The following is a 27,629-nucleotide window of genomic DNA, read 5'->3' as shown; positions in this document are numbered from 1 at the left end:
GACGCGCGCACAGTTTTGCTGGTACACGAGAGACACGCATGCCTCTGACTAAGTCTGAGCTATGTGCCACTCACTAGGCCGTCGCTTGGCTTCCTGCACTCGGTTGCATGGAGCTACAAGTAGGTCGTACCTCACAGCCTTGTGAAGTAATTTTGGTACCAAAACAAAAAAAATCAAAAAACGCGCCAAGTTTCGCTTGTCGGAGGTAGTATGCAGAACAAGTAGGTTGGTTCAAGTGGGATGCATGCATGCATGAGCCGTCGTAATCACTGTGTTCCTACTTCGGAAGGATTTTTGCGTGGAAATTAAATAATTATTGAGCTCTGAGCAGCAGCAATCTACGCTCTATGACTGCAGTGTTCCTATGGGGTATTCCACAGTGTAGCTGTGAAGTATGCAAGCAGCTGATATTAAAAAATTCAAAAATGGTGGAGATTCAAGGAAAGAGAGAACGAAATAGAATGCAATAGATTCACATATTATTGCGGAAGCGGTTTGTTACCGGTTGGCAATGTTATAGCGCAAAGCACAGAAATGTGTAAGCGGGCAACGGTCTCACTGTTGGAGCCAGCTCTTCCGCGAGATATCCAGTAACATGTGTGTGCAAGGAGGAAATGGACAAAATATTGACAATGCTAGAACTTCAGACTGTTTCCACTGTCGACAAGAACTTTAAAATAATAAATGGCCAGGTACAATGTGGTTTCAAATTCAGTTTCTCAAGTTTATCTGGATGGGTTTGATTGGGACGGAGGTGAGAGAGATTTTGTTCTGCGTAGCTATCATGCTGTGACCTCGCGCTGCAATCATGATGCCAGTTTGATGTGTAGCAACAACATACTAAGTAGTTGATGTCATACCCTGTGTAAAAATGACATCATCAATGACATCATCAGTTTAACCATCACCACTGTCTATATACAGTAGACCTGGCATGGTGTGCCAGAGAAAGACATCATCGATGACATCATCAGTATCACTATCATCTATATACACTAGCACTGAGATGGGGTACCGGAGGATGCTGACTCTTCCTCTGTTCCTTCGGGACCTTCGCCGTCAAACTCAAAATACGGCTCAGTGTCCTGGATGATTTCCTCGAGCTGCTGCTGTAGTTTTACAAACTCCGGTCTCTGCAGTGGGTCTTTGTGCCAACAGCTTCGCATTAGCTGGTAGCTGCATTAGACAAGAATGAGCATGGGGGATATGGTCATTGTTGAGTTCAGTTCTTCAACCACTACTTTGTATAACAGTAAAACCAATATTGTGTAGATACAAGGCAGGCATTACAATAGACACATACAGGACCTAGCATAGTGATAAGAACGCTGATTTCATGCTACATATGTGACGCGCGCGCACACACACACACGCACACACACACAACACACACACACATGCACCATGCACCATGCGCGCACACATGCACATGCACACACACACACACACACACACACACACACACACACACCTGTCCTGTCCTGTAGAGCCACTACCACTAGGGTCACGTGGGCCCTGGAGGGGCAGCAAAGAGAGAAAGAGCACGCCGCCTGCTGGCGCTCCATGGGCACATCCAATGCGCAACAGGCGGCGTCTCCTTCTATCTCTCCTCTCTTCAACAGCTTTCATGGCGGGTGATGGAGTCCACTCGGGGGCTTGTCAAACCTCCGCGAGTGGCGATGAAGGGCGCAGTCAAAGGTGACGGCGTTAAACGCCATCCTGTCCTTTAGCTGTGTCGGTCCCCTTGTCGAAAGCGCTTTGCTGGCCTTAAGGCGACCCGGAGAGGGCCGCCTCTGGCCGGGAGAGAATTTACTGAAAGATTTTGAGAAAACTGGAGCTCAAAAAGGGCAAACCGTCCCCCACGAGAACAAGGGACACACGCGCACACACACACACACACACACACGCACACACACACACACACACGCACCATGTACACACAAGCACCATGCACACACTGAACAAACAGATATCTAGCATCCAACATACATTCTATCATCAGCGTGCATTGGCTTCTCTAGTCTGTGTCCTTGGTGCAGATGCTCCGTTAGCTCATCATACTCCACCGTTGGGTAAGGGAATTCCCCTAATGTACCGATCTCCCACATGACAACACCAAATGACCACCTGCACAAATACATTATGCACAGTGAAAATGAACACAAACACACGCACGCTCGCAGGCAGGGAGGCAGGCACACAAACAGCCAAGCATGCAAGAAAAACAGTTTATCAAGACGGCGGAGAACTTTAATCCGCCCCCCCCCCCCCCCAACATTGTGAGAGTCCAAAGAACACAATAATTTACCTATATTCTATAACGTTAGTGCCTCTGCCTAGCAAATTTCAGATCTCTTGCTCAATTATTGGCCAAGTTATTATGTGAATCTTGTCCGCATGTTAAACAATGTGAAAAAGCTGATTTAGGAAATGGGCCGAAAAACCGCATTCGGGGTTCAAAATTGGCACTTTGAAGTTAGCACTGTATACCGTGTATTGTCAATAGTCCATAGCACATACTACCAAATTTCGGTCAAGATCTGACAAAAAGTGATTTTGGAGCAAAAGTGTCCCGAAGAACCGCTAAGTGTAACTACCACATACTTGATCCAAGACCGAGTTTCAAATCACCAGAGGTCAAATCATTCTGAATGGTACACACACACATGGGTGAACACCTTCACATAGGCGCAGCAGACACACAGACACGCACAAGTGCGCACAAGCACAATTTGACTTACACATCACTCTTTATTGTGAAGACGTTATCCTCCAATGATTCCAGTGCCATCCACTTGATCGGCAGCTTTCCACTTGTCATCCGTACGTATACCTCATCTTTGCCAATGTCACGAGCCAGACCAAAGTCACAGATCTTCAACACCTTGTCCTCGCCCACCAGAATATTGCGTGCTGCCAAGTCACGATGGATGAGCTTCTTGCTAGCAAGATAGTCCTGGGTAAAATGAGACGAACACAGATTGAGATACATTTGGCTTATTCAGAATATCCAATCGTTAGAATCGTACATTTATAGCCTTTAACACTGTGGGGGGGGGGAGGCGTGAGGATGAAAAGCAGATATGAAAGAGCAGCATAGTTGGTCAAAAATCACTCCCAAACAAAACGTATCTAATCACCAAGCATATGAAGCATGCCCTATTGCCCGATATACACACATGTTCAATCGAAATGTTTCTGTATACAATGCAGGCTTGCATCATGACTCACCATTCCCCGTGTGATATGACGCCCGTACTTGGCTGCCTCCGCCGTCCGTATCGCTCCGTTCTCGTCGAGGTCCACAAACACTCTACCCAGACTTGTCTTGGTCAATTCACAGTATTCCTTGCTCTGTACAGAGGTATGGAAGAAACACGAGAAGATTGTTGAATGTTGAAAGTTTCAATACACAGGGAAACGTCCAGCATAAACTACGGCAATACGGAGGTTTAGCAAGACGAAATTCGCGTTCGTGTTCGCACTCCAAGGTAAGTTGAAATCAGTGACGGAATTCACGTCATGAGAAGGATTAGCAAACAGAATTCTCACATTCATGACGTTGACACGTCGTACATTGTGTACAGACAGTAGAGTGTAGTAAATTTATGACTGCCCTGACACGAATCCGCAATTCTTGTGTCTCGCCTACTTTTCCGAACGAAAAATGCGAAAGTTCGCAATCCAGTTCGAGAACTCGAACACGAAATTCGTGATGCTAAACCTCCGTATTGATCGATGAGGCAGTCGACCCGCCTTCCTTTATGTTTGGTTTGAAGGGGTTGATTGTACAAGCAGGAAAACTGGAAAAGTCCATAGGTGAAATCCAACGCCAGGTGAGCAATCCTAATGTAGGTGAGCAAACCAAACATGGGCGAACAATCCGAATCTAGGTGACCAGTTCGAATCTAGGTGAGTAATCCGAATCTAGGTGAGTAATCTGAATGTACAGGGTGTAGATGAGAACTTGGGACCGGACATACCTTACAGCGAGCACCTCTCAGCAGGTCAAGCAGCTTGCCGTGTGGAACGTACTCCATAACGAGACAGTAGGGTTCACTCAGCGTCACACAGCCCAGCATGGTGACAATGTTTAGATGCTTGCTGGGATCATGGCCCTCCATTGACTTCATCATCAGCTCAATCTCACTGACCATAGCTATCTTCTGAGCCTTGGATGCATTAGCTGTAAAAGAGACAATGACACACACATACACAGAAACTCGGATGTTGAGCCAATAATACATGTAGAAAGGAAAACGACATAATTATGGATGTGTCCTTTTCTTTTATACACAGAAGCACATACTTATTGTCAAGTCTGCAGTTGGACAATGATTGCTCGTTCCACAGCTGTGTAGTTTCTTACGCGGACCTAGCCGCGGATTAGAATAATGCTAACATAACCGTCACCGCTACCGCCGCCACCCGTCACCACACCTATCGCTAACAGATACCACAAGATGAACTCGAAAGTACCAGCATTTCAAAGTAACGGGCAGTGCCTTGTCCCGTACCGCCCGGATAAGCAAGATGCTAGCGTGATACGAGCACCAACAGCACACCATATATGGCCAAGTACCAACAGTGAGTATTAGTTCTTACGTTTCGTTGTCTTGATGGCAACAGGCAATGGCGTGACATCGTTGTTGTTGGGTAGCTGTGACGCCGCTCCCTTGATGACTCGTCCGAATGCGCCGGCTCCCAGCTCCTGGCCGAACGTCAGCTTCTCAAGATCCACTTCCCATCTGGATAGCTGCATGGCCAGCTCAGCGGAGAACTGCTTGCCTTTGCTGGTCGGCGACACCCAGTATGTGTGAGAGCGATTCAGGAACGTGTGATTGAGCGGCCGTTCTAGGTTCCATGTTCCGGGCGACTTGCCGCGCCGATACAGCACCAGTACGGCAACGATCAGCAGAAACACAAACACCACTGATGTTACTATGGCGATGGTGAGCGTTGCCTCGTCGTCACCGGACACGGCTGCGCTGCTATTGTCTGAGCTGTTCATTGGTGTGGTTATCGCTGGTAGCGTTGTAGGGGGAGGTGTGCATATGACTGCATGTGGACAAACAGCAGCAACAGCAGCACAACAATAACAACAAAAATAACGGGCACACAACTACATCACGTGACCACTTGGACCAGTGACTCCTTGATGACCACAAGCACACGTGTCATAACTGAAGAATTGTAGGACTGTCTCATGAACAGCTAACCAACCTATTTGACTTTCCACCAAATCCTTACCAACTGATCAACCATGCATAAGTGTTTCGTCACATGACCCACTATGACTGTTAGCACCTGAGTAAGCACAGTTCCTCCTACATCATGACATCGTAGCTACAGCAAGAAGGGGACCACAGGTGTGTGCATGCGGGTGTGTGGATGCATGCATGCGTGGGTGAGTACCTATGTGTGATCAGCGGTAGCCCGATAAGCATGGGTCACTGCCACAGAAGGGCCGGCTGGAGTGGGTTCTAATCAGTCCTGCCAATGTCTACATTGCATTGTGCATGAAGCATGTCTGTGGCATCCACCTGTGTCCAATACCATCTTACTGTTGACGTAGGAAGTTTAAGCTAGGCTCGGTCACATAATGCCAAATATTTGCCTGCACATTGTAGAATATGGGTTTCGTTCAGCTAGGAGGGTTGACTAAGAACTCACGTATAGATTTTGATGCTCTGGCCTGTGTGGTGACGTTGATCTCTAGGTCAATCGCTCGCATCCGCGTACTGAAGAACGTCTTGCGTGGTGAGTCTCTTATGATCACACTGGTCAACTGTTTAGGTATGTAGGACAGATGACACAAATCATGTGATACAGAATGACATCATTCAAGATGTGATGACATCATGCAAGATACAACGACATCATGCAAGATACAATGACATCATGCAAGGCACAATGAGATCATGCTACAGTGACATGACTGATGATGATTTTGGATCATACAAAGAATCTTTGATGCTACAATATTGTCCCCATGACACCATCCATTCTACTACGCCATCAGATAGTTATCGTACGAACAGACAGACTGATAGTAGAGAAAGCACACATGAAGAACACACGAGGAGACGAAGCCCCGCCAGCCATACCGTGGCAATGATGACTATGATGTCGTTACCAGCAAGGAGATTGTTGTTGATCTCGTGAACACCACTGACAGTACCTCCGGGACCAACCTAACAAAACACATAAAACAGAGAGGTTCCAGGCTGTCCAGAGAGTGCTCAATACCGAGAAGCAGAGCAAGTTCAAACAATAAGAGGACGGAAAACTGTTTTCTGATGATCGCTTAGTGCGTGAAACTCAGAGTTAAAACACTTTATTGTTTTAACAAAACACATACGCATACACACATACCCACACGCAGTGAACGTCAAGAACTGGTGGCAACACAGGTTAAACTCTAAGAGGAGTAGCTGGGAACCGTTGTGTATGCTTGCTGCATGAATCAGCATCTCTCCACAGAAGGAATGCATTACCCTATTGTGGGTCTGCTGCTATTTTACTCAACTGTAGCGCTGAATAAGCACGTTGGGTAACAGCTTTCCCATTGTGGGAGCTGTGTTAATGCATACATGAATGATATACATTTGGCATAGAGAAAACAAGGTGGGTGGTAATAGGCCACACCATGCATCACACTGCAGTGCTTTTGATTTTGAAAGGGATTTTTTAGGTGGGTGGGGGGAGCAAAGCTTGAAGAGTGTGCAGTGCAATGCTATGTCGCTTTGGCCACAACTCTGCTCAGCTTCGAGTTTCACATGTAACGAAGAACCAAAAATGCCTTGGGTGTTGCTCGGGGCTTCATGAAAAATGTCATCTACCGATAGCACTGACTGCAGTGCTCAATGGATATGTGTGGAAGAGGTTGCTGCAGGTGTCAGTGATCTTGTGCAAGTGAATGCAGTCATGTAGAAAAATATTGTTGCCTGATGATTGCGAGAGCATGAAACTTCAAGTCGCAGCAAACACGCCTTGTTGTCCTTGTTATTCTGTTCTGTAAAAAAAAAAATTAAATAATAATCCCTCTCATTTTCCCTCTCCCTATGCACAAAGAGTGGATGTGTATGTTCACTGTTCAGAAAAGAATGTGCTGTAACACCTTAACATGCATGTCTCCCATCTTGCAATGGCTTGCTCGTGAGGTTGGTGACCAGAGAGGGAGACCTGTTCTAAGAACTCACAGTCCAGTCGGTGATTTCAGCTTCGGCCGCCGTCTGCGGTACGAGACGGTACGGCCGTACAGGGATGTTTAGAGGGACGGCTCCGATCAGTCCCAGGCTGAACAACTGGATGTATTGAGCTGGCGGTGCGAACGGAAAGACAAACGAGTAGGTGACAACATAGCGAGTGGCACACACAAAGTCAATCTTGACGCTGAAGTTCTTTGGCATGGCGATATCGTCCGGGGTATAGGTCAGCGGACACTCGGCGAAACCAGCGTCACAGGCTGAGGTATGAAAACACACAAATATACACCAACGTATGCATATGCACATACACACACGAATACACATGCACATACACACGCAAATACACATGCACATACACACATACATGCACAAGTACACAGTCACACACACACGCAGGCATGCGCACAAAAACAACAATAATAATGTTATCCAGTCGTTGAAGACTATCAATAAAACTGTGAACGGTACCATTTGGATGTTGAATACTAGAGTACATTTTTGAGGTAGCGTAGACTAAATAAGACTGCTGGACACATAGGAATGAGAGTTTGCTTTTGGTCACTTAGCCGAAGACCTGAGCTGAAGAAAACGCGGCATACAGCAGTACTGTATGGTCATGACTGCTTCATAAGCTGCACCTTGGAGTGCTGTTAACACATTACCTGGAAAGAAGAAATCTTGGTAGTCATCCTCCAAGACAACAGCAATGGGAGGGGCAGCCACCTGGAGGCAACATAATAACATGATTCCAATTCTTTAGTAAAACCCTTACTTGAAAGGTACAGTTAATCGGGAGTACGAGGGTCTCCTCTCAGGGCAAGTGATGTTTACAGTGTCTTCGTTTTCCTTGTGTGCTTGTACATTCACAAGTACAGGTACACGGTGCACGCAATGTTACACGACAAACACATCGGCTTTTCTATATCTTTGCTCCTAGCCTTGCAAGTTACAAAATTTCAGTGACTTTCTAACCTGGATGTTCTCCGACAGTCAGTTCTGCAGCAGTTAGACAATAGTGTCCAATATGTACTGTACCATGGGTACAGGAAATCTGAACTAGCCATGCAGTACATCAGAATTGCAGCGGTGTTCACCGACCAAGTTGGTGTTATTGTTTTTTCTAAAGTCATGCGGTCCTTGGGCTGTAATACTCAACAAACTGTGCAAAACTACTACGGGCCGATCACTGATGTGCCGAGTTGAGATAGCCAGGAACTACGTCAGATGCACAGCAGGCTACACATCATTCCCCTGACATAGCATTTGCACACCAGGTCATGAGTCTGCACTGGATGGTCAGTTGCAGCACAACCCCGGGTCCTTCGATCATAGTTTTTGAGAACTGTCCCCTATCTCAATCACAAACACACAGCCAAACAAGACAGGATTGATGGCTATAACAAAAATCAGAAAAGTGCAAACTTGTGGGTGACCAGAATTATCGCAGAAATGGCATGCACAGTGGCGGATCCAGCGATCTCTACAGAGGGGATTCCAGTATAGTCAAAGCTGAATAACTGATACTACTGCCGCGGACATGGAAATCCAGTCGATTGACCGGGGCCGGCGCCTCAGAACGCTGCATGCAGTGCACAATCATTATTGTTGATCCGATGGGACCAACAGTGCATAATGCATGCGTGTACTGCTTACCAACGGCTGCATGGCCAGCGCCCTGGGGCCGCTAGACGAGCGACCGGATTTCCATGTCCACGACAGTAGTACACATACTATGCAGATGCATTATGACTTGCAGTAGTACATTTAATTAAGAAATTTAGGGAGTTCCACGGAACCCCTGGAACCCCTCCTGGATCCGCCCCTGATGCACGGTGAACGCATGGTTACACTTACTCGTATCTGGTATGGGCAAGCCAGTGTGAGGTTAGCATCGCTGAGATCCGTGGGCAGAGTGAGGCGAGGCTGAACCACATAGAAAGTAGAAATGAAATACTGTCAGCCATGCCTGCAGACCGTGTCTTGGTGTAGATGCCAAGATGTTAAGTATGCGTAATGGATAGTGCTCAATTCAATCGCATCAGCATCGAGTGTCAGGATTTGACTACTAGTATTTAGTCTGATCACAGAATGAACGTTCAGAACGGTCCAACACAAGCTGTGAAATCGTAGAATCATGCTATCTATCTGTGTGGGTACCTTACAGTAAACAGTACCCTAGCATGGAGAAAGCAAGGTGCACAGGCAATGAACACAATCATATGAACAGCTCTAATGCAACACCCGCTAACTCCATTTCATCACTTTTCATTTTAAAAGTGTGATTTGTGTCTAAATCTATAATTGGCTTCCCATTTTTCGAAATAATTCTAGTCAGAACTGATGTTGATTGTGAAATTTTGACCACGTGCTGCCCCTAGACCTTTTGAGTACACAGAGCTGAAATACTGATTTCTCAAATTGAGCTCTTATCGTGTTTTTTGCATCTCAGCTCTTCCCATGCATACCCCATGTGTAGACAGCAAAGCACACACGCACATGCACAACCAACCTCCGTTGTAATCCATGTTGACTCCTGAAACAAACACGATGGGTCGGCATCTGGCCCTACGCGAATGGTCACCTCATAGTTGTTTGGCACTGGTTGAATATCTAGAGCAAGTCACACACATTCAACACTAACCAACTTAACAAATTTTCAATTTTAAAGTGCACTTTTGGCCTGAAATCGGCCGAAATTTGGGCGTTTAAAGCCAGCAAGACGTTCAGCGATCATATTATGACAAAAAGTCCACCCATATGTAGCAGAAAATCCAGCTTCACTGTCCTTATCTTATAGTAGTGCAGGGTTTCGGAACCGGCAAGGCAGGTGCGGCGAAAGCAGCATCAATAATTCTTATCTGGGGAGTTTTGAAGCAATAACATATGAACTGTTTGGATCCAATTTCCAAAAAAATCACAGGGGAGGGCCCCCTCCCCCCTCCCCTTCCCCCCCCCCCCCCCCCCACCCCTTCATGGCCACAGTAATGTGGAGTGCCTTCCAAAGACGTGACATGTCACATGCACTGAAGCCTAGGGCTACTGGATAACTGTACTAACTCGGATCTGGCTGCATCCATGTGATATTGACGGCCGCGTGGAAGTTGAGCTGGACATGTCGTACTGTGATGTTTGTGATGAGACCGCCAGCCAGAATAGCTATACAGGATACAAAAGCATGACAAGAATACGGACAACACAAATCAACGCAGGGCCAACAAACACCGCTGCTGTACTTTCCTGCATTAATGTACAGTGCTACTCAATGAAATCCAGTTGCGTCGTCACTCAAGTTTGCACCTTGCACCATTTCTCAGCCCAGTGCTTGCAGGGCTAGGGCTAGGCAATGCCCAGCGCGTCTTGAGTGATGCCACTGAATTTCATTCAGCAACATTGTACATACCCACATTGAGCCACAGAAAAATCTCATACATTGAATGTTCATGCGAATCTTAGTACAGTCGTGGCCGAAGGAATCCTACCCACAAGTCAAAAGTAACGCAGTGCTTCCATTTTAATTATGACATGCATGGTCTAAAAAACACCCCAAGGGCTGCAGGGCCGCATGAGCCTTGGCGCTGGATCTTCAAGTACTCTACTCTTCCCCCAGGAAGAAGAGAATGAAGGTGCTGTGGTAACTCCAAGCTTCACAACCGAGGCAATCATAAGCCAACAGTCAAGAGAAACATGTCTACTAATCACATACCCTGCGACTGGGAGAACTCGGACGCGCTGGACGGAGAAACGGTGGCCACGTAAAAGAAGTTGGTTCCCTCATCGAACGGTATTCTCAGTTCTGTTGTGAGTGCCTACAAGGGAGAATTATTTTGAGCCAGAGAGTGGGAGAAAAAGAGAGACAGAGAGACAGAGGGGAAGGGGAGGGGGAGAAGGAGAGAGAGAGAGAGAGAGAAAGGGGGAGGGGGAGAAGGAGAGAGAGGAACAAGAAAGAAAAAGGCAAGGGAAAATAGTGAAATCCATAGATCATAAAAATTCATGGTAAGATATAAATTTCTCAGCATGGCGACATCACTAGAGTCACCAAAAACGATTCCTTAACTGGTCATAGCAGACAACGCATACCGTTAGCAAATAGAACACCAGGAACATGAAAATACAACACCAGGAACATGAACAGCACATACATACACCTATTCCAAATAGATAACTTACAACTCTGAGCACACATGCTTAATCTGTACTTAGGTACCACCACTGCATACACATGTGACAATATTATAGCCAACACACACACACACACGCACACGTACGCGCGCACACGTGCACACACACACACACACACACACACACACACACACCATTTGACCATTTTGACCATTTGACGCCCATCGCCGGAGGCAATGATAACGATGCTACAGCAGAAACCATTGCAACCTGTGCTGGGGTTGCATCATTCAACAGCTTGCAAGGCTGAACACACACACACACACACACACACACACACACACCCATGGCGGTACAACCCATGAGACTGGAGCTACACACACCAATGTATAATTGCACGAATCTCACCAAATTGTGCAGGTTCTTCGATGCACACCTCTCGCGGCCAATGCCCCGACACACAATGAATACATCGGCAACGGTATCATTGTCGGTGTAGCGACTCGTGTGTCGCCACGACAACACACTGAAGTGACTGTTTATGGTCAGCTGGGTGAAGTTGATGGGAGCACTGGGCGGTGTTGCGGTGGTGGGATCGGCTTTATAGAAACACACCGCCGACTCGACAGTGTCTTCAGCAATCTGTCAGGAGCGGATACAGAGCAAACGATAAAGGTAGAAAACAGTTAGGTATGATGTGGAATTCTGGATAGTGCTGCAGTAGAGATATCTGCTCAGGCTCTGAACGGGAATGGAGACTAAGACGCTTCATCACTGGAACCAACACAGCATTGAGTCCTGTACGTCCCATTGCTCAGGGTAGGTTGGAGACAACATTTGTATGGGGGGGGGGGGAGGAGCGACGAGGTGAGAGACTGATGGGGACCTAGCAGCAGCATTCAAGCTGGACATCGGCTCTCAACACAGCCATGGTAACAGCATTTGTACTTACTGAGGGTAGTCTGTCACACAGGTCCTGCACCTGCTCAAAGTTCTGCATAGTGATCAGGCATAGGGCCTTGCATTCCTAGAGACAGCCAAGGCAACACACAGACAAGAGCATGGACAGGAACAGAACAGCAGACAGACGGAAGAGAACACATCATGAGAAATATTGGACTAGTTAGGTAGAGAAAGGGAAAAACAGGACAAAAGGTATGGACAAGGTATGGACAAGGTATGCAGGGGCGTGCTCGGCCCCCCAACTAGGGGGGTGCACGGGAGCCGAGGGGAGCCCCCCCCCCCCGGCAATTTTCTGCAATTCGTAGTGGTGAAACGAATATCAAAACCCAGTAGCCGAATATTCTTTGGCTTAACGAACGAACGAACGAATATTCTTTCGTTAACACGGATGGCATCACACGCCCTCCTCTCAGTCATTTTATTGGATAGTGTCACAGGGCATAGATTAACGGCCGGACATCGGACATTTTCCGGCCATTTTCGGCCACTGACTGGACGTTTTCAATTTCACCAAACATAGTGTCCGGTCAAAAAAGTAAAAAAAAAGAGCAGCGACCTTTCGACCTTTTTATGCAGAGTTGGGCTTTCTTCGGAGCTTCGTGCCAAATGCCACTTGCATATCGTACAACTAACACGTATACCGTCGTCTCAGGCGTAGACTTCACTATTTACTTGATCCGCCTGTAGCAACGCGTTGTTGCTACAGTCAATTCAGATACGTCCACATAATGAGTCATTGTGAATATACTTCAGTACTACTACTAAAAAAAAGAAGAAACACCCTGAAAATGTGTTGTGGAAATGTCCGGGCATGTCCGGACAGATTTCAAAACGGAAGGACATTTGTCCGAGCTAAATGAAATCCTTAAGCTATGCCCTGGTGTCACTATTATTAGGCATGACAAACGAAGGCACATATTTCTCCACCATTTCTAGGTCAAACAAAATCCCCAGCTGAAGAGCATTTTACACGCTCAAAAAACAGCTCAAGACGTGATTTTTCGTTCGACCACCACAACTCCATTCCAGGACCTCGGATCGCGTCCGGGTTGCTTCGAGACGACAGCTGAGAGTTTTCTAATGCCGAAGGAACTTTCGATGAAGCGGTTCGGTCAAGCATTCGCGAAGTTACAGAAGTTTGAAGTCGCCCGGTAAACTCTGCATACCCGGTTAGCGAATATTCGCCATGAGAAATATTCGTTCGAATGTGACAAACCGAACGAACATTCGAATATTCGGTATATTCGTTTCACCACTAGCAATTTGTTTGCAACCTTTCTTGAATTTTAGAGCATATTTGCATACATTACAATTGCAATTACCAAGATTGAAAATTCTTGGGGGGTGCACGTGCCCCCCGTGCCCATCGCCGAGCACGCGCCTGGTATGGACAAGGTATGGACAAGGTATGGACAAGGTATGGACAAGGTATGGACAAGGTATGGACAAGGTATGGACAAGGTATGGACAAGGTAGGGACAAGGTATGGACAAGGTATGGACAAGGTATGGACAAGGTATGGACAAGGTATGGACAAGGTATGGACAAGGTATGGACAAGGTATGGACAAGGTATGGACAAGGTAGGGACAAGGTATGGACAAGGTATGGACAAGGTATGGACAAGGTATGGACAAGGTATGGACAAGGTATGGACAAGGTATGGACAAGGTATGGACAAGGTATGGACAAGGTATGGATAGATGTATAGATGGATGTATGCAGAAAGAGAATAACACCCTTGAAAGTTTTAACTCGACCCTTACCCGTGTGTCGATGAGAATACAACGTGCTAGGCAGGTTGCTTGCTCCAGTGAGCCCTCCACTAGTTGAAACTGATCTCGGGGCAGGTCCAGCGGTGGAAGCGTAGTGGCGGGTATTGTCGTTGCTGTGCTGGCTGAAGGCGAGGCACTGGAGATTGTGCTGCTGTCCACCATGGCTGTTGTTTCTGGTGTTTGTTGGGTGGGTGTAGCTACACTAGCTGTGGCTGATGTCACTGAGCCAATCATGGTTACTGGTGTTGTGACTGGTGGTAGTGGCGTAACTGCCGGCGGCAATGTGGTTGGTGGTGCTGCTGATGTCACGTTTGCCGTATCCGACGTGTTTGTTGCGTTGCTCGTTGGCGCGACAGTGGTGGTTGTGGTGGCCGCAGTGGCATTCGTGACACCGCCACATGCTGGGGAGTGAGGACAGAGAAAAAGTTCCAGAATACATAAAAAGCATGGCATACAGAAGCTGGCACTTTCAATACAGTAGCTTGTTCTGGAACAACGCACCAGTTACGTAGAAGGGAGTAAGTTTGCACACGCATAAAATCTGAAAACTCCTACACGCACCATCCTCAAAGAATTTTTTCAATCAAATCTGAGCCGTCAGCAGGATTCACAAAGCCACTGGTTAACAGCTCTCTCCATAACACATCAAGCTTTGAAGAGTAGGATTGAGATAGGCCAACAACACCTTGCCAAACTGGATTCCCATGATAGGTGTCTATTTGCCTTTGGAAAATAAAGAAAAATGAAGAAAGATGGGAGGTCTCCAGAATCGGTGGCAAGTACCCAATACGTTTCCCAACTCACCTACGCCTCTGTTGTCCTGGAATGTGCGTGTCACGTTCAGGGTGAGTGTGGTGTTGCTGCTAGGGCTGGCGGTGGAGAAGAGCACGCGGCCAGGCATCTGATCACGAATCACCAATATCTCCACCTGCACGAAACACGAAACACATGGACATTTTCACTATTTCATCTTCCATCTCCATATTATAGCGTAACTTGTAGCTCTTTGATCCTTTTCTTCTTATAAATTATTCCTTGCCTCTCTACTCGAGTCTAATTATTCCATCTTCATTTCTTCTTTTCCTTCTGTTACTGCACATTATTCCCACCCATTGACAATGTTGAAATATAGTAGCCACATGTTCGTTCAACTTCTTCTCGTTATTGCTATCCACATGAAAGAGTGTTGCTGAACATTAACTGAGTCATCTGAATATCAATTGAACTTGTTACTGAAAACCACACTATTTGAAGAAGAAAACTATAACATTCAAGACCTTCACAATATGCTAACGATGCTCCACTATACATTTATGGCGTAGTCGTCATCCCAGCAGAGAGCATTACTATTTTCATCACACTTTGAAAATCACGGTTTCTGTGACACAGCACATGCTGGTGAGGTGCTTCTCCACTGTATAAGTAAATTCAAAGATGGCAGCACATCAATGAGTTTCATCAAGAGTGCTATCCAAAACCCGACTTTGGCCTATTTAAGATCAGGTTTGGGCCAAAATATCCTTGAAAATCCATAATTCATCCATTTTTCTACATCCACTACAGTGACTGGAGTGTTAAAAGACAGGGGCGTAGCAGCCGGTCCGGCCGGTCCGGCTTTGGCCGCACCACTTTTTTTAACACAATGCCAAAAGTGCCCAGAATGCAGGATTTTGCACACTAATTTCAAATTTTTCCCCCGGAAGACCCCTCGCACCCTCCTCCAGCCGGACTGCTCTACGCGCCTAAAAAAACTCCTACAAATTACTCATAGACCAATGCGCATTGCCAAATATGGAATGTATGAGTAATGCTTGTGAGTACGCTGGGATCAGCAATGCACTGTCCAACACCCCGGACGACCATGCCCAGGTGGCTGTGAAGGGTGTTTATTAGGGTACTAATTACGTCATTGCGCAATGGGTCCATTGTGACTTACTGCAACAACGTAGACTATCACATCGAATGAGTCCAGAATATCTCGGCTGAAGACTGCAGTACCCTCGAAGACCTGACCGGGGCCAACCTGCAAACGCAAGAAACATTTCGGCAACAACATACTGAATGTGGTGGACTCAGGGGGTTGTGTGAGGAGTGTCCTCCTCAGTGAGAGAAAGGCTCAAATCAAACTAACACACAAAACACACACACACACTTTCTCACTCTCTCTCACTCTCTCTCACTCTCTCTCGCTCTCTCTCTCTCTCTCTCTCTCTCTCTCTCTCTCTCTCTCTCTCTCTCTCTCTCTCTCTCTCTCTCTCTCGCTCTCTCTCTCTCTCTCTCTCTCTCTCTCTCTCTCTCTCTCTCGCTCTTACACACACACACACCCTCTCTCTTACACACACACACACAGACACACACATACACATCATAAAAGGTGCAACAACAGGAGGATTTCCCAAAGACAACAAACATGAAAATATCAAAATTGTGCGCATCACCCCTCAGCAGCAGCAGCCCACACATACCATCCAATCTTGGATAACAAGGCGATCTGAAGTCTGTGGAACTAATCTGAACGATCGTACTGGAATGGAAATCCCCACACCAGCTATCACATCCAGCCGTATACTGTGAATGTATTGTGGTGCGGGCAGTAGGGGAAACACCATGGAGAAGTTCAGTCTAAACTCATGACTGCACGTGAACGTCACGTTGGCCGTGAACTGTCCAGGTGTCGCTAGGTCTGGGTCTAGGGGAAGCTGACAGCCAGGGTTGAGCTCGGAGCAGCCTGCAGCAGCACAATGGGTGTGTAACACGCACAGCAAATGCACAATGGGTGTGTAACAAACACAGCAATAGCATGTGCAGCACACCGCAATTGCACAATGGATGTACAGCACACAATATCCCGTTTTAGGCAAACACTGCAAATACACAATGGGTGTGCAGCACACAATGCCTGGCATACGCACACTGTAATTGCACAACGGATGTGCTACACGCAATAACCCCCGTGTCTGGCAAACACACTGTATGCATTGCAGAGTCTGTGAAGTTGAGATACTAATGCTGGATGTCATAATTATAGTGTATACCACAGGCCCGGCGGAACCGGTCCGGTTGGTCAGGCCATGGCCGGACCAACGTTTTGTCCACCAACGTGTGTTTACTGCTGAGGAGGTCATGTGACTACCCCGCTACATATCATACACAAACTGTATGAAAGTCATGTGACTACCCCGCTACATATCATACACAAACTGTATGAAAGTCATGTGACTACCCCGCTACATATCATACACAAACTGTATGAAAGTCATGTGTATACCCCGCCACATATCATACACAAACTGTATGAAAGTCATGTGTATACCCCGCCACATATCATACACAAACTGTATGAAAGTCATGTGTATACCCCGCTACATATCATACACAAACTGTATGAAAGTCATGTGTATACCCCGCTACATATCATACACAAACTGTATGAAAGTCATGTGTATACCCCGCTACATATCATACACAAACTGTATGAAAGTCATGTGTATACCCCGCTACATATCATACACAAACTGTATGAAAGTCATGTGTATACCCCGCTACATATCATACACAAACTGTATGAAAGTCATGTGTATACCCCGCTACATATCATACACAAACTGTATGAAAGTCATGTGTATACCCCGCTACATATCATACACAAACTGTATGAAAGGCTAGGGTATGGCCGGAAAAATCAAAAACTGCTTCCAACGGTCTTCACCATTGTATATTCAGACGTTTGCAGACACACCAGCAATACAGCTGAAGTCAATAAACTCCATCTATGCTCGGAATATCCTATGTTCCTTTCTTATCGGGCGTTTTGCTACATTGGATTTATACTAGTCATTACCTTCAAGTGTAAAGTTGTGCACGTTATTCTCCAAGACTGTGGCAATCGGCAGGGCAAGAACCTGGCATCACAGGGCAAGAAACAGAATCTCATTTTCTACCTTGAATTTCTCAGACAAATAGTCTTTTTTTACCAATATCATGGCATTGTAAGGATAACATGTGGGAGAAGGGATTTTGAGAAATATTATGTTTTACTACACAATGGCGCATGGAAATAGATACTAGCATTTGGAATACAGTTTGCACGGTCCTCATGGAGCAGCAGTAGTCACATGGTGTTTCTGAACAAAACTGTGGGTGCTTCATTCGCGTCTCTTGTCAATCCACTTGATTTCATCCTTGCTACCGGACGACCAAGAGGTTCCCGAAACCCACCTCTGGGTTTGAAAAATGATACGACTTGGTTTTGTTTGGGCAGAAAAGAGGAAAACCAAGATTTGCTGCTTTATCTTAGAAAAGCTAGCGGGTCAACTCACTCGTATTTCATATGGACAGAGCAAAGTCAAGTTGTCGTCGGCCAAATTTGTGGGAAGAACAAGACGAGTCTGTAGATGCAACACATGCGCACGTCCACACGCGCACACAAACACACACAAACACACTCATGAACACACACAAACACATGCACAAATACATACACACGCACAATAATAATAATGTGAATGTGATGATAGACTTGTCTACACAGGAAAATTGAAATTTGTCTTGAGACTACACAGATGAACAACTTGCAATTGGACATCACTGTTCTTTTCAGGCAGTCAGGAAAACAGACAGACAGACAAACGGACAGATTCACCGACAGACAGACAGATGGGCAGAGAGACAGGCAGTAAGGCATGCATGCATGCAGGCAGGCAGACAGACAGAGAGACAGATAGATAGATAGACAGACAGACAGACAGACAGACAGACAGGCAGACAGACAGACAGACAGACAGACAGACAGACAGACAGACAGACAGACAGACAGACAGACAGACAGATAGACAGATAGACAGACAGACAGGCAGGTAGACAGACAGACAGACAGACAGACAGACAGACAGACAGACAGACAGACAGCAGACAGACAGACAGACAGACAGAGCTGGTATCATACCTCATTGCCTGCTATTTGCCAGCTTTGCTGCGCGAACGTACATGAAGCATCTGCGGATGCTGCCAACCTAATTGTCATCTCATACTCATCCGGTACAATGTGCAAAACTAAGAAAGAAGGCGAAGACAGCACAACTAATTCATCAAAAACGCAAACATCACATCAAAAAAGGGGACATCTCCAAGCCAATAGAAGGACCCAACTAAGCAATGGGTTTTAACCCTTACATTTGCAGATAGAAAAAATGCATTTTGAGGCCCCCAATTTTCAATGGCTGAGGCTATGACTCACAAATGCAGTGTCCTAATTGTTGTTGATGAACAAGAGTTTTGTTCTCAATTGCCTGTCGACCTACTCTAGATATGGGCAGACTCCACCGTAGCCAGCTACTTCCACTCTACATACCGGTATTCACAGCACTCTTTAAAATGGCCTTCAACCTACACTAATCATGTAAAGAGAGCATTGTCATTCGAATTTCTGGCAGGAATATTTGCATTCACTGGTGTAGCCCTGGGACCATTTTTTTTTAAGAGTGTTGTGCCAGAACTTTGCAGCTTAGAGAGCGTGTGTGTGGGCAGGCGTGTGTTTACCGCCATATTGCCAGGCATGTCTTTACCACCAGATTTATCAACCATCAGTGTTGATCCTTCCATGAGTGACATGCGAACTGTAACTATTGTTATTATTATTATTGTAGAAGAGAAAAGGACATATGGATACGAGTTAAGAGTAACTCTCCATCACTGTAACATGATACTTTATACAGTCAGAAAGTGCAATAACTAGGCACAAAACTGACAGAGTACTGAAACATTCGACGTCCTGACACCTAGCTTCAACACATCTCCGTAGCGCTAACCGACAGCCTTCCAACTTGGAAGGTTCAGAGTTATGGAAAGACCAAAGAGGGGAAGGCAAGCGCAACGAAAACGAGCAAAAGCTACAGTCCCAACGGAACAAAGAATGTCGATTGTTACTGGACGATGACGAGACCAGTACGATATTTGACAAAGCGGTCTAACTACAATTCGAAGCAGCAAAGCAGCACACCACCCAACTTGGGTGGGTCATAAATATCAAAGATAAGTAAAGAAAGGGAAGCTTTGCGAAAACGAATTGTACAAGCCGAAAGCCAAACTCCTACAGTACTCCTCATGCATGACATTGTGATGGACTAGTTGACTATAAAACAAGTTGTTTCACACGACGTACGTTTCGCCGTATGGTTCGTGACGGCTCATCAGGTGTGCAATATGAAACTCGGATGTTGAGCCATAAATAAATGTAGAAGAGAAAAGGACATATGGATACGAGTTAAGAGTAACTCTCCATCACTGTAACATGATACTTTATACAGTCAGAAAGTGCAATAACTAGGCACAAAAATGACAGAGTACTGAAACATTCGACGTCCTGACACCTAGCTTCAACTCGTATCCATATGTCCTTTTCTCTTCTACATTTATTTATGGCTCAACATCCGAGTTTCATATTATTATTATTATTATTATTAAGTGTTGAGAACAATATAATAATGATTGTGAGGATATAATGGTGCGTGGCTTTGCTCAGATGTATGTAATCAAGCACGCTCATGACAGACAGAGCGTGCTTGATTTGATTTCTTACAGCGCGAAGCAACATATTAGGGAAGGTCAAAGGTCGAAAGGTCGAAAAATTATTCCCGAGATGACGTCAAACGGTCCTAACACTCCCGAAATGACGTCAAACGGTCCTGAAACTCCCGAAATGACGTCAAACGGTCCTGATGGCCTGATTATGCCCGTGGCGGGAAGATCGCCTATTGGCCATGGCCCCGGCAACGATCACGTGTCATGTAAGAATATCATTTCTTTGCCATATGTATCTTGATAGCAAGTAAGTTTACTTGTTTAATGAACTATAGCACTGAGATAAAGGACAAACTTCAGGCTCTTCAACATCTTCTTGAAAGATATCCACTGGTATACTTTCAAGTTGAAAGGGGAAGTATACCCTAAAATCAATTTTTCACCAGTTGTAGTCTTCGGGGTGCTGAGTCGAATGGTCTTGGTCCGAGGAAGCTGAGACGCTCCCTTCCCCCTTTATTCCCAATCGAACTCACGCACTTCCACCGAAACTGGGTGACTGCGCCCTACAAGATGGGGATTTGTATGCAAAATGTCACTAAAAGCGCCATTTCGTTCTTATAAAAGCACGGATGACCGCGATTGACCCATATGTTGTAGTCTTTTGGACGCTGAGTCGACTGGTTTTGGTCCGAAAAGGCTGCGATGCAGCGTTCCTCCTTTATTCCCAATCGAACATGGTTGAACAAGCGGTCACGTGCTCCTGCGTACACCAGTCACCTGGTCACCGTGCCTGCAGGGTACAACTTACTAGCCTGTTTGACCTTTTTTGGGTGCAGTCCTGTCACTCGAGTTGAACTCGAGTTGAACCTTGGTGTGAAAGTAAGTTGTCATCTGCTGGCGCGGTGACCAGGTGATTTGGGCACCCAGGAGCACGTGACCGCTTGTTCAACCATGTTCGATTGGGAATAAAGGAGGAACGCTGCATCGCAGCCTTTTCGGACCAAAACCAGTCGACTCAGCGTCCAAAAGACTACAACATATGGGCCAATCGCGGTCATCCGTGCTTTTATAAGAACGAAATGGCGCTTTTAGTGACATTTTGCATACAAATCCCCATCTTGTAGGGCGCAGTCACCCAGTTTCGGTTGAAGTGCGCGAGTTCGATTGGAATTCAAGTAAGAAGGGAGCGTCGCAGCTTCCTCGGACCAAGACCATTCGACTCAGCACCCAGAAGACTACAACTGGTGAAAATTTGATTTTAGGGTATACTTCCCCTTTAATGAGCCGCTATCTATACCGAAAGATCACTCCTGAACAACGACTATTTTAGCCACTTCACAAAGCTTTCACTCTCATCAATCTTACATGGATCAGGTGCTATCCAGGTAATCTCCATAGCAGCATGGTGGTCCACTGCTATATGCCTGACTGTGATGTTCCTGGCAGCACCCCCAGCGAGGACTGGGTGCAGATACGTACATGGTCGAAGCACGAACACACACACGCACACATACATGCAGGCGCATGCACATGCACACAAATACACGTGCACATGCGCACGCACACGCACACGCACACACACACACACACACACACACACACACACACGCACACACACACACACACACACACACACACATACACACACACGCACACATACACACATCATTGCCATTAACCTCATAGCTAAGCTTTAACTCCAGTTGGGCGTGTACTCAAACCTGGTATGGCTTTGTAAACAACAAACACATCCACTATACACACAGACCACTTATCCATATTTGAAAAGCAGGCTTCCTCAGGGGACATGCTTGAATACAAGACAGTATTGCACACAAGTAAATCAAGAGTGTGGCCAAACGTGGCTGTGTCTCAAAGAGACCATGGAGAGAGTATTTCTAATCTTTCAAAATAGATATTGGCCAGACTGTGCTGATGGTAGCCTTTGCTTCTTCTTACCATGGCTGTTTGAGAACTCAGAGACTGTCGTGGCGAATACTCTGGCCACGAAGAAGAGGTTGTTGTTGGCTTCTTGGTTGGGAAGGGTGAGAGAGCTGCCTAATGCCTACACAGTGTATGTGAGGAGAAGAGCAACACAAGGGACACACGATGTAAGGAGAGTTGTCATTACTTTTTGGGTGATGAGTCACGTCATGTGGGGCGGAAAAGAAAGCACACCGGGATTTAATTGTCTTTACTAGACTACGATAAGATGCACATGCTTTATATTGCTGATATGCTCCAACATAATGCAGAGCACAATGGGCATACAATGAGTCACTGAAGGACAGAGAAAGTGTGGGTATATGTATGTGTGTGTGTGTGTTTGTGTATGTGTGGGGGGGGGGGGGTGCCCATGTGTGTGTGTGTGTGTGTGTGTTTGTGAATGTGTATGTGTGTGTGTGTGTGCATGAGGGTGTGTGTGTGTGTGTGTGTGTGTGTGTGTGTGTGTGTGTTGACTTAGAAAGTGCTCTGTACACCAACTTACCAGATTAAAACTGAGCTCCATGTCACATTGGCTGCGCTCCAGCGCCTGGCAAACAATGAACACACTCGTGGTGTTCCTATTGTCCACTCCACCGCCTTCGATGACGTCACCAACCTCATGTCTCCATGACAACACACTGGACGAGGCCGAGATCGGGAGCTGCGTGACATCGCGAGGCGCAGGGTGACTCGTCGGCATGGCATCATTGCCAATGACCGTGCCCTCGTGCGCGCACACTGCAGAGAAGACGTCTGCCAGCGTTTCCTGCCAGGTGGGGATAATGAAACAATTGCAGAGAAATTAGGGAGGCAATGGATACTTGTATACATCATTCTCATTACCCTGTCAGCAAAGGGCCTCAACTTTCACAATCTGAGGAGTAGGCGGAACTCGACATAAACAAGGTTTATTGTCACCAGTGAACATCTGTGTGCACTTGGATCGATCAATGGCGCACGATGGAGGTGCCTGCACTGAAACGCTCAACAATTGCTGAAGACTATTATTATGTCAAATATCGTACTGGTCTCGTCATCGTCCAGTAACAATCGACATTCTTTGTTCCTTTGGGACTGTAGCTTTTGCTTGTTTTCGTTGCGCTTGCCTTCCCCTCTTTGGTCTTTCCATAACCTTGAACCTTCCAAGTTGGAAGGCTGTCGATTAGCGCTACGGAGATGTGTTGAAGCTAGGTGTCAGGACGTCGAATGTCTCAGTACACTGTCAGTTTTGTGCCTAATATTTTATATTATTATTATTATTATTTCTAACCGCAATCAATAAGACAAGCTGAATCGACATTTGTGTACACTATACTCATGCAATACTCCTTATTTTGTTATGGATTTCCCAACAGGCAATGTTGCCTTTTAACTGGGAACCCTAAATGTGACTTTGTGAGAGCGCGAAACAAAGCAGGCAACCCGGCCATGCAACAAGACGGAGGCAGCGAGAGCTACTGTGTAGCTTTATAGAGACCTCACGAGAAGTTGACCCATGCTTGCCTCTTACTCTCACACTAAGCGAAGAACAGTCACTATTGATTGCGCTGAGAGAGTCGAGAGAGTGAAGTATGGGGTTTTCCTCCAGCAGCTCCTTGTCCCCCCCCCCCATAAGCGTGTCAGCATGAACGCAACCCGCATGTTTCATACAATCCAACTTAAGCTGGCCAATAGCAAACGTCCCCGGATCGCGTCCTGGCGGTGACAGTCAATTCTGTCTTCAAACTTTTGACTTTCCAGTTTCCACGCCCTCAGAATCGTGAATGTATGGTACCAGTCTAAGCTGTTGTCTCATGTTTTCAATACCTAATCACCGCTGACAGCCAGACCATCCTATTACTCGGTTTTCTTACATTGATGTTAGAGAGTGCACACAGGCTGGAGATGCGTCCATCTTGCTCTAGCGTCAGCAAGCACAGTCGTTGACATGGCTGCAAAGGAATGATAGGGCAGAAAACAAGAGATTGTACAGAGCTGCCTCGGAGGTCAATGAAATCCAACCAAGTCGAATCATGACCAAGAGAGTGGGTTCACATAATCACGTTCCGAAATTTGTACTTAAAGTGACCATGCCATGTGAACAGTAGAACCACCATGGCTGAAGTCAGGTGACCCATAGATGCAGTGGTTGAGTGGAGTTGTAACCAACACGGCTGTCCAGTATGAGCTTGTGATGAATGTCACACCACTCTCTAGATTGCGTGGACCGTGACTGCTTCTATTTTGTGACTTCTCCATTTATTTATTTTCCTCTTCCCATTTCTCATATCAGTATCTTCATCATTAATTTTTGTGGGAACTGGGGCAAATCGTCCAGAAAATATGTATGACATTATCATAACCACCGCCTCGTGCATGGGGTCCATAAAGTGAACCAAGTCTTTTTACTTGTCCGATGAGACTGGACAGGTTTCAACCGCCGGCCTACATGGGTTGGATGTTCCTTGATCAGCTAATGCCCTCAAAACGTTTTACTTTGTTGCAGCAATAAAACAAGCACTTGAGAAAATTATCAGGGAGAGAACTTGTTCGGTGGTGTACTGCATTCCGAAATACACTGGTGTGGCAGAGCATGACAGTTCGCCATTGCAGCCATGGTGAGAGCAAAATTCTTGCATGGACACAGCCACATAAGTAATAGTTCCCAGCATTGCCAGAAGGGTGGAACACATCAATTGCCCCTGGGTGACCTACACAATTATAATTATTGCCGCAGGTTTATACAGACGGGTAATTGGTACGGTTTGGGATATGGGATCGTATACCCTGCTAAATGCCACGGCAATCTGTATGTGACACATGTTGGTGCCATTGGCTGGAGACTAACCATACAACAATATTTTGATAGAGCACAAACATGTCACCCAATGCCCATGTTACTGTGTTAACGTTAGTGCTGCGGGGACCATGTGTATATCGTTTCACTGCCCCAAGTGTCCCAACACGTGTCACGCGGGATTCATGGCCACAGGATCTCCGTGACGTGATCTGGTTCTGGGGATATGGCGACACGCAGAAACTCTCAATCTCAGCGCTGGCGCTGAGCTAGCATTTCACAAAGTGACGTGACAATATTGTTGCCGTCGCTTGCAACCCGAGATTTGTCTCCACACAGCAGCCCCAGCGACAGGGTCCCGACAAAGACAAACGATGGTAAATCGAGGACAACTCAGCAGTGAGGAGGTCCCTTGCTGTGTGCGCTACAAGGACACTCGAATTTCCCTTTCCTCTCCCCGCCCACCCCGACCATAGCTGTCATGGCCACCCGATGATTGTATCGCTCTCAACATACACACTTTCGATTCGAGGTACATGTGCAATTATGTATTACTGGGTGTCTGTACAATCAACCCAGCGGCATACACGCACAAAGGATGAATCGGGGTTTTGAGAAGGACGGCTTGATAAAATGCATGAAAATACGCCACGACCTCCCACCCATCGCAGTTGACCACATGCACAGTCAGTGCAAGGGAGTTCCCGGAGATTCCTTACGACAAAAGCAACACGGTCACCACACGGCATAAACAGCATTGCCGATCGCCAACACAGTACGCTGCATAACTTACCTCGCAATCCACAGCGTAGCACCGTGCCAAACAATGCGATTGGTCCAGAGAAGCCTGAACCAATCCGAACCGGTCTACCGCTAGTCCAGGTTCCTGACTGGGCGAGAGCAGCGGAGCGCTGTGAATGCCGCTACACGTTAGAGCATAGCCGAGCACGGTGATCAGGAACCACGACGGCGCCGACACGGTTGATAGTCGCAATAACGGATTTACCGACAGGCCACCACACTGACGGGACGATCTTCTGCCAGCATTTCCATTATTGCTGCTATGCCTCGCCATCATGTCAACTCCTGACAGGATGTTCTCCTTTGTATTTGCTTCCTTTCTCCTTCTCATGGACATTACAAAGATTTGCGCAGAAAGACGCAATTATTTCCACCGCTCGGCCTTCCGGCAATCTGGGCTGTCGATAGGGTGGCAGTCAGCCGACACACCTTCCGGATGACAGCTTCACTGTTTCTCACCGCCCGCAGCAATACTAGTACTCAATAGCGAACTACCTTCACGAGTGTCCTCGTGTACCTACAAACCAACACGGTGAGGCTTTCTGCACTACTAACTACGAACTCAGTTTGGAGCTCAGGAAGCGGAGAGGACGAATTGATTTGCGAGAACCCGAGTAGAGCGAAGCCTTGCCTCGGTGGCCTGCCACAAAAGCGGACTTGGCGGCGGCGAAGCACAGCCGAGCCTCGGTTGCCACGGGCTTGGCAGCACTAGATTGTAGTGTGAAGCTGGTTGCTCGCAGCTTGCGGTGCGTCTGCTGTTGGGTTTCACGCGCCGGCAATCGGCCGTTCGCAGACACACCTAGTCACCCAACAGTGGCAGATCAGAGGCACTGCGGTAGATCCACAATCGGCGCTTGTGCACTACTACTACTGCCACTCGAATGGCATGGATAATTCCTGCACAGTCAGCTTCACATGGCACTGCACATAGTACTAGTCATTCCAGGTCGTGGGTGGTGACTCACACCACGCTATTTCGCTCACCCGACAGCAGACAATTGTATGAACAATCCGCGCAACGTATCAATCCGGACCCGGAGCGGAGGGATTACCACGTGTCGAGTCTCCGTCACTCCAGGGTCCGAAGGCCTCCACGCTTCGTACTATCTGTCTTAGAGTAATGTTGTTCTGAAGCGGGTGTTTTGACCTCACCAATACTCCGTTGTCAGCAGTTTCCGCAGAGAAAGACAGCCGATCTGGAAGTCTACCAAACATGTAAGTATGTTGCCTGGGATCGTTGTTCCGGATTCCTCGCCTTTCCAAGATCGCGCCCACCATTTACTTTCCGGGGAACGTTACTTCTTCTCTCGCACCAAACGTACACACGCTGATGTCTGGCGCAGGCAGCTGACCTACGCTAGAGACGCACAATCTGCCAGTGGTTGACCTAACTCTGAGCGAAAGCTACATACGTCCACAGATCCATGGTGGATTGACTGAAGCTGCCATCTCGTAAGCGTCCCTGTCTTTGCCATGTACA

At 46.8% G+C, this 27,629-nt stretch overlaps 1 protein-coding gene across 1 annotated transcript; it reads right to left on the bottom strand.

Moving 5' to 3' along the window:
- Window positions 1–108: 108 nt before the first annotated feature.
- LOC135828658 (uncharacterized) lies at window positions 109–27,629 on the bottom strand. Its single transcript, XM_065341084.1, has 28 exons — window positions 26,142–27,629; window positions 24,426–24,503; window positions 23,075–23,338; window positions 22,546–22,651; window positions 21,952–22,047; window positions 19,013–19,119; window positions 18,387–18,455; window positions 17,909–17,969; window positions 16,533–16,795; window positions 16,004–16,090; window positions 14,872–14,995; window positions 14,059–14,468; window positions 12,283–12,357; window positions 11,739–11,972; window positions 10,915–11,017; window positions 10,269–10,367; window positions 9,721–9,821; window positions 9,066–9,134; window positions 7,874–7,934; window positions 7,203–7,468; window positions 6,108–6,194; window positions 5,674–5,788; window positions 4,606–5,058; window positions 3,984–4,186; window positions 3,232–3,354; window positions 2,742–2,956; window positions 1,990–2,127; window positions 109–1,176 (listed from the first exon to the last, which is right to left on the bottom strand). Exons 1-28 carry the CDS (start codon window positions 26,484–26,486, stop codon window positions 996–998), a joined length of 4,533 nt encoding a protein of 1,510 aa, XP_065197156.1. The 5' UTR covers window positions 26,487–27,629; the 3' UTR covers window positions 109–995.

This window comes from Sycon ciliatum, chromosome 12 (genome assembly GCF_964019385.1).
Source record: "Sycon ciliatum chromosome 12, ocSycCili1.1, whole genome shotgun sequence".
Taxonomy (NCBI): domain Eukaryota; kingdom Metazoa; phylum Porifera; class Calcarea; order Leucosolenida; family Sycettidae; genus Sycon; species Sycon ciliatum.
Note: the sequence above shows the minus strand (reverse complement) of the source record. Positions and strands in the feature narration are given on the sequence as shown.

What these genes read in the sequence shown, in the direction of transcription:
- LOC135828658 (XM_065341084.1), bottom strand. Translation starts at nt 26,486, where the DNA reads ATGTCCATGAGAAGGAGAAAGGAAGCAAATACAAAGGAGAACATCCTG. An exon ending in GTGCACTCTCTAACATCAAT is followed by an intron (nt 23,339 to 24,425) that starts GTAAGAAAACCG and finishes CCCACCTGGCAG; the next exon opens with GAAACGCTGGCAGACGTCTT. An exon ending in GGCAAATAGCAGGCAATGAG is followed by an intron (nt 18,456 to 19,012) that starts GTATGATACCAG and finishes TTGCATCTACAG; the next exon opens with ACTCGTCTTGTTCTTCCCAC.